A 13,986-nucleotide genomic window follows, 5' to 3' on the forward strand; every position below is an offset into this window, starting at 1 on the left:
GTTGGTGCAGCCATTGTGAAAATCAATATGGACACCCTCAAAAGATAAGAATACAAATGCCCTTTCCTAACTCTGGGAATTTACCTAAGAATATAAAAATTACAACTGGAGAGATATATGCACACTCAAGCCATTACATCATTACTTGCAATAGCCTAGCACTGGAAACCTAATTTCCATGGACAGGTGATGGGGTAATGAAGTGGTGTTTATACACAATGGGGTGCTACTCAGCTACAATAATCCATGCAGTTTCCACTTGCAACTATATGGGTGGACCTAGAAGGTATTATGCTCAGTGATAAAAGTCAGATGGAAGAAAAGCAAAGAATGTATGACTTCTCTCATATATGATAAACACATAGAGAATCAATATGAATGATGTAAATAAAGGAAAGGAACGTGTAGACTGTAAGAAACAGCAGTCATGGCAGAACAGAAGAGGGAAGAAGGATGGGGAAATGGAAACAAATGGTTTACTGTATTTTGATCAATGGAAACTTGAATTCTGGTGGTAAACATAAGGCAGCAGATGCAGAATTTGATTTTAAAGGCTGTACTACAATATATGATCTTATTAACCAAAATTCAGTAAAAGAAAGAACTCTCTGGGTTGGTATTTTGAAATAGTCCACAGACGTTTCCATGGGACAGGACTACAGAGAGATTCTGTAAGAGAGCTTCCTGAACTCCATTGTGGACTTCGAGTCTATTATCCATGTTAGTCAGGATCAGTCACCCATCCATCATAGTAATCCCCTTGCTTGTCTCGATATTCAAAGAAATATGGAACCCAAAGAGACCTAGTAGTGGTCTTAACGTCCCACTCCCACAGTCCAGCAGAACGATCCCTCCCTCTGAAACAGAAAGAAAAATATAAGATGGTTTCATTTATAGGAGTAATGTAGAGGAACCAAACAAGGGATCAGGAAAAAAAATAACTATAATAAGGTAAAAATCAAAATCAACAGGCAACTAGAATCCAGAGACATTCTGTATGGAGGAGGAGGGGGAGGGATCAGGACAGAGGTGGGACGAGAACAAGGGACTATGATGATGATGCACAGGTGAATTGGTGGTGGAAATTTCATGGGAAATGATACATTGTACAAAAATGAAGGATGACGTAATATATATATATTATATGAAGGAATGTCATATATATGAAGGAAGCACTGGAACACAGACAGAATCTCCTCATAGCTCTTCTGAGAATAAAGTAATCAACAAAGAAAAAATATTTGTATTCAAAGACATGGAGTAAAATTAGGAGATAATTTCACCTGATACACCTTGCTTCTACCTTTGCGTAACAGCCATATATATCTTTTCTGTTGCTTCTAAATCAATCAAAATTAGGCGATGATAATCCAGGGTGGCCAACATTGAGGGCCCTGTGCATGACAAGAGTCCAGAGGCATACATTGTCAGAAATGAAGATTCTAAGGTGACTCACAGATCTCCTGAAATAGAATCTACATTTGAACAAGGTCTCCAGGAGATAGAAAAGTACTAAAGTTTGGGAAGCACTGATCTAGGACACCTCTCACTGTGCTCATTTGGTTTTTCGGTTTTTTGGTTTTTTTGTTTTTGCTTCCCCAAACTACTTTACTGCCCATCCAATCCTTTGAAATCTATTAGTATTTCTCATTGTATTTCAGCTTCAAGGGATATGGGGGATTAGCACATGTGTGGATGTAATCACCTTCTCTGATACAACTAAGTGACTAAGGTAAGTCACTTTAATATTAACTCCTCCCTCCTTTCATGCATTCTGACATTAAATTCATTGAGTGTTGCCCTGCTGCTCTATCCCTTATTTAGTAAGTATACACAATCTTTTGCATGTTGACGATAACTTTTGTGGCATAGGCTCCATGAGTATATAGAACTCTGTCATCTTTAAAATATTGTATGGTTAGCTCAGAAAAGACCATACGATTCAGAGCACTCACAGTAACAAACACAACTGAAGTTTTCTATAAACATGTCAAAAATATCATCTGTATTGGAAAATACTGTATAAAACTCAGTTCACTGAAAACAGTCTGGACTGACCTGATGTTTATGGACTGTAATACCCTGTGGGGCAACTTGGACTTCTTACACATGTTCAAATCCACAATGCCCAGAACAACTTAGCTTTGTCCTTAAGGGAATTCTTGGGCACTAACGTGGAAATTTTACGTCTTTACTCCTTCATCTGCTGGCAAAGGCATACATTTATACAATTGGTTGACTCTGGTGTTCAAAAAATATATATATTTAACGTTTTTCTGAGCTTGAAAAAAAGAAGTCTCCATAACGAAGCAGCATGCAAGGAACTGTGACCTATGTTTTCATTCCAGTGCTACTGTATTTTTATTCACTCTAGAAAACTAACACTTTGAAAAGATCTTCTCAATTTTGCACAAGCATGGGTAAGTTAGAAATATTTTTTCTAATATTCATCATCCATTACAGAAAAAGTTAAACTACTATATTAATACAAAATAATTTAGGTTGGGTTCAAGATGCAAAAGTAACCAGAAGAAAAATTTTACTTAGATTAATTAGATTATTTAATTACTTAATCAATGTATTTTATATTTGTGCAGTCAGGATAAGCAAAACACCAGACTAAACCATTCCCCTTCAATGTTTTATTCACCTGTGATCATAATGATAATGACTTTACAAGGCAGTTATTGGTAAATAGTAACTTTAAACAATTTTCATTTGAACTGGGTTAAAGATTCAAGTGACAATGTTTCCTATGTAAGAAATCTTTGTTGTTATTCTGATAAAGAGTTACATTCTCTTTAACAATCACCCTCTCTGAATAAAACCAGTGACTAAGGTAAGTCACTTTAAGATTAACTCCTCTCTCCCTTCATCCATTCTCACATTAAATTCATTTCCCACTGCTTTATCTCTTACATAGAGAGTACCCACACTCTATGTGACTTAGGTAATTTTTAATTATTAGGTTATCTGGAAGGCAAAGAAGAAACTTGATGCAAAACAAACATATTTAACAGCTGTAATTACAGATCCTGCTATTTATATCACTAGCTTATGTTCCAGTCTTTGGCATAATGTATTCTGCTAATAAAACAGGTGATCTTAAGTAAAACCAAAGAATATCTAGAGAAAATTCTAATAAATGTTAAAAACTAAAAGTTAAGTAATTTAAATACGGCAAAAACTTTCAAGCAGTGAACACTTAAGTATACATGAATATACAGCATAAAATTAAAATCAAAGTCTCTGTTTACAGAAACACCAAAGGAAAAATTAAGTTGGAATTATAGATGACAGAAATAAAGGATTCCCAGAGCTGACAACTTTTAATGAGAACCAGTTAAGACAACTATTTACTGCTCACATCTGAACCATTCTCTTATTTCATCTGCAGTCTTTCTCTTATATATCACACTACTTCATTGCCGTGTCTTTCCACATTTCCTTGTCTCCAATATTTTCTGCTTACTGTTTCAGCTCCCTCTGGTTTTCATTTCACCTACATAATTACTTATTCAAGTCTCTCCACCCTTCTTCTCTCATTGTCCTCCTCTTGCTTTTGAAAACTTTCATGACAGTATTCTGCAGGACAAAAATTCACATCTGTCTATGGGCATAGATAAAAGCCAAATGAAATAAATGTCCTGCACAGTTGTCAGAGCAGTTTCATTTTCCTCACTGTTGTACCACTTACTTCCCATTCACTTATTATCCTCCACAACAAACCCCAAAGTGCTCTTTAAAAACAAACATGAAAAACATAAAAAGCTACTATGAATCTCTCAGTTTCCAAACTAAATAATCTGCTTTGTATGGTTGTTTGTTTTGTTTTCTATCCAAGCAGAGCATTCATTTTGGATTTTTGCACTGTATTTCAATTTGTCTTTCTCTGGTGTTTTAGTGTTCTCAGCATTTATTATATAATTCACACCTTCTCTCAGTTCATGTTGCTTAATATCCTTTCCTGGTCTCACACTCAGCCCTTTTGGGTGAACCAAGGCTCCTGGATGCAAAGGAAGTGAGATAACTGAGTAGAAACTGGCTCTAAAAGAGAAATGAAGGGAGGTTGGAGAATCCACTGAAAAGTGTGCAGGGACAAAGGAAACAAAGGAGCCCATCAATAGCCAATGTCATGTCCCAGCACTAGCTCAATGAGAGTTGTTGTCACTCTCCCTGAATTTGAACCACCAGAAACTCACACCGACAATGTCACTGTTGTGGATACGGGACTCAACTGCTGGCCTTCATAGAATTGCCTTTGAATCTAATACTCTCTTTTGTACCTGCACCTCTTTATTCCTCTCCCCATATTCCAGATGTAGGTTCAGTGATTCGACTTGCCAAATCCAGGCATCCCTCTCACTCCAGGACAAAGGGGAATGGGAAAGTGAGTTTCTAGCTCTTTTGGCTTCTTGACTGGGTGGTTACCTCTGCAAGCCACAAAGATTAGGTGGTAGAAAAGGGGATCAGATATTGGCCATCTAATAAATGCTGTGCATTCCCTTTGTAATCTCTATTGTATACCTTCAAGTTTTTTTCTATTCCCTCCCACTCGTTAAGCACACATTTCAACGGACATCCTATTTCAGTCTCCCCCATGACTCCTGATATTATTTCCGTTAAGATCTAGTAGACTCATGCTACTAATCTCATTTTGCCTGGATGTTCAGAGGACACTCTCCTAATAGCACTGCCACTGAATTCTTGATTCAATTTTTGATGACCCTCAGCTCAATCAGGTGAGTCCTCTCTGCTTCATTGACATGCCCTGCATGTCTAATGTCACCGAGTCCTCATACCTCTACTGTCTAAAACCCTTTGCCACTACTTGTCTTCCTTGTCACTCCCAAGGTCCTATCACCCAAAGGCTAGGAATGTTATCTCAACTTGAGCATTTCACATTTTATGTTTTTTAATATTTTATTTTATATAATTCTTACATCATTTTTCATTTTTGCACAATGTATGCATTATCATTTTGGTTATATTCCCCATACAATTGCACCACCCCCTTATTTCGACTCTAGTCTTCCTCTCCCTTTCCCTCCCCCGCCCCATAGTGTGTCTCTGGTTTATAGTTGCTTGTTGATTTTCATTTTTACTTTGTATTAATTAGTCTTTTTCCTGGTCCCTATTTTAGGTGTTCTAAATTCCTGCTATGAATAAGACCATCTGATATTTTTCTTTTTATTTCTGACTTATTTCGCTGAGCATGATCCCTTCCAGCTCCATCCATGTTGCTCCAAACTGCATGTGTTTATCTTTTTGATTGCTGAGTAATATTCCATTGTGTATATGTACCACATCTTCTTGATCCAGTCATCTATTTTTGGCCATTTGGGTTGTTTCCATAGCTTAGCTATTGTAAATAGTGCTGCTATAAACATAGGGATGCAGGTGCCCTTTAGAATTAATGTTTCTGTGCCATTTGGGTAAATAGCTTGGAGTGGAAATGCTGGATCATATGGAAGCTCTAGCTTTAGTAGGTCATGAAATCTCCACTCAGCTCTCCATAGTAGTTGGACCAGTTTGCGCCCCCACCAAAGGTGCAGGAGAGTTCCTTTTTCTCCACAACCTCGCCAACATTTGTTGTTGTTAGTTTTTCATGTGCCATTCTCACTGGTGTAAGATGGTATCTCATTGTAGTTTTGATTTGCATTTCCCTGATTACAAGTGATGTTGAACATTTTTTCATATGACTGTTGGCCATTTGCATTTTCTCTCTGTGGAAATTTCTTTTTAGTTCTTCTGCCCATTTTTTGACTGCATCATTTTCTTTATTTTTGTTGAATCTCATCAGCACTTTGTAGATTTTTGTGATGGGTCCTTTATCATTAGTGTTGGAGCACTTCACATTTTAATCATGTGGAGGGTATTGGTTTTTAAGTGTTGATTCTTATATCCTTCTGACAAACTGAATTAATTTCTACCTTAAAACTTCAAAATGGGGGCCTCCCCTGATGGCACAGAGGTTGAGTGCTGGGTTGCAAATCTGCCTGCAGTCTCTGCATGCCATTCCATCCTGGGCTGCCAGCGAGTGTCCCACATGGTGCGCCGACCTCCCCTGCCAAGTCCAATGCTCCCCTCAGCAGTGTATTTCCTCAGTTTGTCTGTTCTGTTCCCTGCTCTGGCTCTGGCTCATTCTCTCACTCTCCCGCGCTTCTGACTGTACCCAGTGCTTGCACAAATAAATAAATAAATCTTTAAAAAACAAAAAAACAAAAAACAAAAAAAAACTTCACAATGGTACTGCTCAAAACAAGACACTGACATGTAATCTGCTTTGAAATCCACTACACACCAATTACATTGTCCTGAACAGTGCTTTGACTGTAGTTTCCTATCCATGATGTCTATATTTAGTAACATTAACCTCAAAAATTAACTATTAACCTCAAACATTGACCTGGAAAATACACTCTATTGGGCCTCCTTGTAGCAGGTTGAGCGAAGTGCTATAAAGCTGTCTGCACCTCTGCAGCCAGGTTCATTTCCCAGCTGGTCAGGGAGACACCCTCTCCTGTCTCACCTGCTGCACCACTCAGCAGTGTTTTCAGTGTGCCTGCTCCACTCCCTGCTCTGTCTCTGATGAATTATCTCACTCTCCCCGGCCTCTGGCCTGTACCACACTTCTTGCGTAAACAAATAAATCTTAAAAATAAAATAAATAAAATTTAAAAATGGCTTTGCAGTATTTCAGTGTATGTGTCTTACCTGACAAAAGAAGCTCAAAATCCTTCACATGACATTCAATTTTATTATCATCCAGATTTTTAAAGTTTATTCAACTGCCTCAGATTCCATATTTTGGTCTCAAAATTTCCCTAAAATTCTCACATCCCTCCTAATTTTTGAGCATGGTCCAGTAGTTCCTTTTTATAACGTATTAGTTCCTGTATATTTTTAAGCTGAACATATTGTACTTATACTGATTGTTGAAATCCCCAAAGTAGCTACCTCCTATATAGTAATATTATTTCAAACTGAAAGGGCATTCTGATAGGGATATCATTTATTTTAAATTGATTGCCTCTGCCAATTTATAATTTACAAATCCACTATGAATGCCTTTTGATATTTATTGCATTTCATTTCAGGGAACATCCAATGAGACATGGAAAAGGAAAATGCATCCTTGCTGACAGAGTTTGTTCTCACAGGACTTACATATCAACAGGAGTGGGGAATCCCCTTGTTCCTGGTGTTCTTGGTGATATACCTCTTCACCATCGTGGGGAACCTTGGTCTTATTGCTCTCATCTGGAATGACTCTCAACTTCACATCCCCATGTACTTGTTCCTTGGAAGCCTAGCCTTTGTGGATGCTTTAATATCCTCCTCAGTGACACCCAACATGTTGGTCAAATTCTTTGCCAGGAGAAATGTAATGTCTCTTTCGGATTGCGTGATGCAATTTTTTCCTTTTGCTATTGGGATTACCGCAGAATGTTTTCTCTTGGCGGCTATGGCATATGATCGCTATGTAGCCATATGCAACCCTTTACGTTACCCAGTGATGATGACCAACAGATTATGCACCCAGCTAATAGTCTCCTCATTTCTAAGTGGCATCATTCATTCCACGATTCATACAGGTTTCATATTCAGATTAACCTTCTGCAATGACAACATATTACATCACTTTTTCTGTGATGTTAAACCTTTGTTTATGATTTCCTGTACTGACCCTTCCATTAATATTCTAATAGTTTATATTTTCTCTGGGTCCATTCAGGTATTCACTATTACAACTGTTCTTGTCTCTTATACACTGGTTCTCTTTACAATCTTAAAAAAGAAGTCTCTAGAGGGTATAAAGAAGGCCTTCTCCACCTGCGGAGCCCATCTTTTATCCGTGTCTTTATACTATGGCCCTCTTCTTTTCATGTATGTGCGCCCTACTTCTGTAAAGTCAGATGATCAAGATATGACGGACTCGCTATTTTACATTGTCATAATTCCTTTCTTAAATCCAATTATCTACAGCCTGAGAAATAAGAAAGTTATAGATTCAGTGACAAAATTGATAAAGAGAAATGTTTAGACCTCATACTAATAGCTGTTCTCCAGTAAAGCAATCACAAAATTGGGCATATTAGGTATTGTTTGTTATGTGCTGATTAGAGTTCAAACCTTATTGCTATAATTTTCCTTACTTTAATGACTTAATTTGTAAATGCGTAATGAACTCCTTACAGATTGTTAGGTTATTCTAAACATACAAGTAATTTTAATCAAGTGCTCATAACATACTAAAATAAGTAAAGAAAGAAACAAGTGGAACATTTTACATGCTTGTGGTGGTCTTCAAAGTGACTTTATAAATACATTAATTAAGTGCTAAAATAGGCTGTGTCTCTGTGATGCACCTGAATATGAACATTGGTAATATAAGTGAGCAGCCTGGAGACTGGTATCATATTGAAATTCACAATGTTGGCAGGATTGTTCTTGAGTAATTCAGGCCAAATTGCAGAAATAATGCTAGCATCAAAATGTCTTTAATTCCATTTTATGGAGACTTGGTGAAATTTACCTCTGTGGTAAAATCAAAACTTGTGTCTCTGAGAAATGAAACAAAACAGGGACATAGTGCAGAAAACATGCAGAGAGTGAAGGCAGGGCCAAACTCAAGAGGAGCCCCTCTTCAGATTACATCCATGAGTAGCAAGATATAGGGAGGCGCCTCACACTCTTTGTTATCTTCTCAGGAAATTTCTATCTCTGTGTATTATGTTCTGGGGTCATCATACTAAGTCAGAAACCTAAGTGATTGCATTGAAGGATTAAATGAGGATGGCTTAGAGAAGAGAGATGAGGCAGATTAGGAAGGAATTGGTCTCAATCTTCAGAATGAAAACAAAGATGCAGTAGATATAAATCTTTGGTATGTAAATGTTGCTGGAATGTGTATTGACCTTGAGGGGCTTTAGATGCCTCTTACCAAAGTTCAAATAATAGTAAGAGGGTATGCAGGCATGCTGTTCAGGGGCTGTCTGGAAAGGCATTAAAATGAGCAAGAATTTGATTGCTTTGTGCTTAAAACTCATTGCTGGGTAGTTTTCCTCACATTCCATATTATTAAAATATAATAAGTGTCCTTTCTTTTTAAGGATTCATTTATTTATACATACAAGAACTGGGGTACAGGCCAGAGTTTTGGGGGGTGAGAGGATTGCCCAGAGACAGAGTGGGGAACAGAACAGGCAGATCGTCTGAAACACTGCTGAGCGGAGCAGTGGCAGGTCAGGAGAGGTCTGCTGTGCCATATGGGTCACCTCCCTGACCAGGGATCGAACTTGTGCTGCAGTGGCTGTGGTAGCTTCACAGGTTGCATCTTAACTCCTTGTGCCAAGAGGGAGGTCCCCAATAAATGTCCTATTTTTAGGCCCCTTTCTACCATTCCACTCTCAACATTAAAATTGCACACACATTCTTACTAATACCATTGCTACCCTTATCCTCAAATCCTTGCCTCTGTGTTCTGAGAAGTTTTAGTTACTCATCCCTTTGAGCTCACTGATGTTCACTTTCTTTCTGAACATTGCTGCCTGATCATTCTTTGCAAAATAACTCTGATTAAATCATATCCCTCTCAATTATTTTGAATGGTTACTGCTGCCAGATTATACATGAATAAATATCACCCCACATAGCTGAGATGCCTTCAAATAAAATCTGGCTTTAACTATACAGTTTAATTCTTCACAATTTCTATTGAACTCTGGGTTAAACCACAAGAGAATTATTTAACACTTTGTAGAAAAACCTCATTGATTAGTTCATCCTGGCATTCAAGTAGGTCTCCCCACAGAGAATCGCCCCTGCCCTACTGCCTCATTATCATTAAAATTGAAATGGTATATTTCTTCCAGGTCTGTTCCAAATATTACTACTTCCATGATGTATTTAGTGATCCGTTCAAAGAGATAGGAACCCCATTTCAAGCTTGTAGGAGGTTATTTACTCTTCTTATTTTGGCCTACAAACCATTTAGTTATAATTTAGAAATCTTTATACATTTTGAAACAGGTAGTAGAATGGCTACACTCCTGCTTATTAATAAATATTTATAAAATTTTGTAAAATTAAAATGATCTTACACGCCTATAGAGAAAATTCAAAATAGGGTATTACTCCTTTATATTTGTAGTAACGCAACGGTTCACTGGGTCTGGGATGGCTGCTGCACGCCACCTTATCCCTCAAGTTTCTCTCATGACAATCTCTCCTGCCATAAAAGCAAAATATTCTTGTTCTTTTACTAGCATAGCTCCTGGAATACAGTATGACATAAGGAAAACCTATCAGGCTGACATCAGACTTCTCCAAAGAAACACTACGGGCAAGAAGAGAGTGGAGGAACATAGTCAACAGACTCCAAGAAAACAGATGCCAACCAAGAATACTCTATCCCGCAAAGCTATCCTTCCTCTATAGAAAGAATAAGGACCTTCCCAGACAAACAGAAACTCTGGAATTTCATTACGACTAAACCCCCACTCCAAAAAAAACTACAAGGAGTCCTAAACCCAGAACCTCAGAGGAACGAATAACAATGAAATAAGGCAAAAAAAAAAGTTATTAAAAGAATAAATAAATTAAATCAAAGGAAAGACAAACACAATGGCAAACACAGATGCTAACATATCAATATTAACTCTAAATTTAAATGGACTAAACTCTTCAATAAAAAGACACAGAGTCGCAAGCTGGATAAAGAAACAAAACCCAACCTTTTGCTGTCTCCAGCAAACACATTTACCTACAAAAGATAAAAATAGACTCAAAGTTAAAGGATGGAAAACAATCCTATAAGCAAATGGACCAAAAAAGAAAGCAGGAACAGCTATATTTAGATCAGATAAAACAGATTTCAAACTCAAAAAGATAAAAAGAGACCCCAAAAGTCACTACATTATGATCAAGGGGACAATACTTCAAGAAAAAATAACACTCATTAACATATATTCACCAAAAGAAGAAGCACCAAAATATATGAGACAACTATTGTCATCTCTGAAAACAGACATCAGAGAAAACACATACATAGTGGGAGATTTCAACACACCACTATCAAAAATGGATAGATCAACAAGACAAAAAATAAGTAAAGACACTAAAGCTCTAAATAAGGATCTAGAGCACTTGGGCTTAACAGACATCTATAGAACACTAAACTCAGAAAAAAAGGAGTACACATTTTTCTCAAGCGCACACGAATCATTCTCCAGGATGGATCACATACTGAGACACAAGACAAACATCAACAGATACACCAAGATTGAAATCATACCAACCATCTTTTCTGACCATGAAGGCATCAAACTAGAAATAAACCATAAAGAGAAGGCAAGGAACTCTCATATCTCATGGTGATCGAAACCACACTACTGGAAGACCTCTGGACTAATGAGGAGATCAAAAGAAGAAATTAAAAAGATTCTTTGAACTGAATGACAAGGAGGACACCAATTTCCTAAATGTATGGGCTGCAGCAAAAGCAGTAATAAGAGGAAAATATATAACAATAGAGGCTCACATCAAGAAACAAGAAAGAACTCAAAGAACCAACCTAATCTCGAAGCTCAAAGAACTAGAAAAAGAACAACAAAAGAAACCCCAAAACCAGTAGAAGAAAAGAAATAGTAAAAACCAAAGCCAAAATATGAAATTGAAACTAAAAAAACAATCCAAAAGATCAATGAAACCAAGAGCTGGCTCTTCGAAAAAATAAATAAAATAGATAAACCCCGAGCCAGACTCACAAAGGAAATAAAGGGAGAAAGCACAAATAAACTGGATCATAAATGAAAGAGGAGAAATCACAACGACACAGCAGAAATCAAAAGAATAATCAGAAACTACTATGAACAGTTATATGGAAACGAGTTCAACAATCTAGACTAGATGGACAAATTCCTACAACTCTACAATCACCCAAACCTAGATAAAGAAGAAATAGAACACCTAAACAGACCAATTACAAGCAGCGAAATTGAAATGGTAATCAAAAACCTCCCCAAAAACAAAAGCCCAGGACCTGATGGATTTACTAATGAATTCTACCAAACATTCAGAGACGAATTAGTGCCTATCCTTCACAAACTCTTCCAAAAAATTGAGAAGGAAGGAATAATACCAAACATGCTCTATAAAGCCAACATTACACTAATAAAAACTGAACATGGAAAACACAAAAAGAAAACTACAGGCCAATCTCCCTAATGAACACTGATGCAAAAATCCTCAATAAAATTTTAGCTAGCAGAATCCAACAATGTATCCATAAGATAATTCACCACCACCAAGTAGGATTCATTCCAGGGACACAAGGATGGTTCTACATCTGAAAATCAATCAATGTTATCCAACACATCAACAAAAAGAAATATAAAAACCATAAGATAATATCAATAGATGCCGAGAAAGCTTTTGACAAAGTGCAACACACATTCATGATAAAAGCACTTGAAATTCTTGGGATACAAGGAACATACCTCAAAATCATAAAGGCCATATATGACAAGCCAACAGCCAGTATCATTCTCAATGGTAAAAAGCTGAAAGCATTCCCATTAAGATCTGGAACAAGACAAGGATGTCCACTTTCACCACTGCTTTTCAATATAAGACTTGAAGTCCTAGCCAGGGAAATAAGACAAGAGAAAGTCATACAAGGAATCCAAATAGGAAAAGAAGTCGTCAAGCTATCACTATTTGCAGATGATATGAAAATATACACAGAGAAACCCAAAAACTCCACAGAAAAACTAATTCAACTCATCAATCAGTTCAGTAAAGTGGCAGGATACAAAATCAACACGCAAAAATCAGTAGCCTTCCTATACACAAACAATAAATCTGAAGAAGAAGAAATAAAAAAAAATCCCTTTTATTATTGAAACAAAAAAAATCAAATACTTGGGAATAAATCCAACAAAAGAGGTAAAGGACCTATACAAAGAAAACTATAAAACACTGTTTAAAGAAATAGAAGACACACAGAAGTGGAAAGTCATCCCCTGCTCATGGATTAGAAGAATAAACATTATTAAATGGCCATCCTACCAAAAGCAATATACAGATTCAATGCTATTTCAATAAAAATTTCAATGTCAATGTCATTCTTCAAAGAAATAGAACAATTATTGATGAAATTCCTATGGAATCACCAAAAACCCTGAATAGCCAAAGCTCTCCTGAAAAAAAAAAAAAAAAGGGAATGGAAGCATAACAATCCCAGACTTCAAACTATACTACAAAGTCATAATCATCAAAACTGCATGGTATTGGAACAAGAACAGACACACAGACCAATGGAATTGAATAAAAAATCCAGAAATAAACCCACAGATTCATGGTCAACTAATCTATGACAAAAGAGCAAAAATATGCATTGGAACAAAGAAAGTTGGTTCAATAAATGGTGCTGGGAACACTGGGTCGCTACATGCAAAGAATGAAGGTTGACTACTACCTCACACCATACACAAAAACCAACTCAAAATGGATTAAAGAACTAGACATAAGACCTGAAACCATAAAATACATAGAAGGAAATATAGGCGAAACACTATGTGATATGCACATCAAAGACATCTTTACAGACACTTCACCCAAAGCAGTGATAGGTGAAGGCAAAGATCAACAGCTGGGACTATATCAAATTAAAGAGCTTCTGCATAGCAAAAGAGACAATAACCAAAACAAAGAGAAACCCCACTGACTGGGAGAACATTTTTGCACACAACACTAATATAAAGGACTGATCATAAAAATCTACAAAGAGCTGACAAGACTCAACAAAAACAAAGAAAATTATCCAGTCAAAAAATGGGCAGAAGAGCTAAAAAGAAACTTCTCTGAAGAGGAAATGCAGATGGCCAACAGGAATATGAAAAAATGTTCAATATCATTTGCAATCTGGGAAATGCAAATCAAAACTACCATGAGATACCATCTTACACCAGTGAGAATGGC

General features: G+C 36.9%; 1 protein-coding gene across 1 annotated transcript; it reads left to right on the plus strand.

The window, feature by feature from the left end:
- Positions 1–7,117: 7,117 nt before the first annotated feature.
- Positions 7,118–8,047, plus strand: LOC311169253 (olfactory receptor 5H2-like; the record flags this gene model as incomplete). Its single annotated transcript, XM_084231060.1, has 1 exon — positions 7,118–8,047. One exon carries the CDS (start codon positions 7,118–7,120, stop codon positions 8,045–8,047), a length of 930 nt encoding a protein of 309 aa, XP_084087186.1.
- Positions 8,048–13,986: the final 5,939 nt, after the last annotated feature.

The sequence above is a fragment of the Talpa europaea genome, assembly GCF_964194135.1.
Source record: "Talpa europaea genome assembly, chromosome: 4".
NCBI classification, from domain to species: Eukaryota; Metazoa; Chordata; class Mammalia; order Eulipotyphla; family Talpidae; genus Talpa; species Talpa europaea.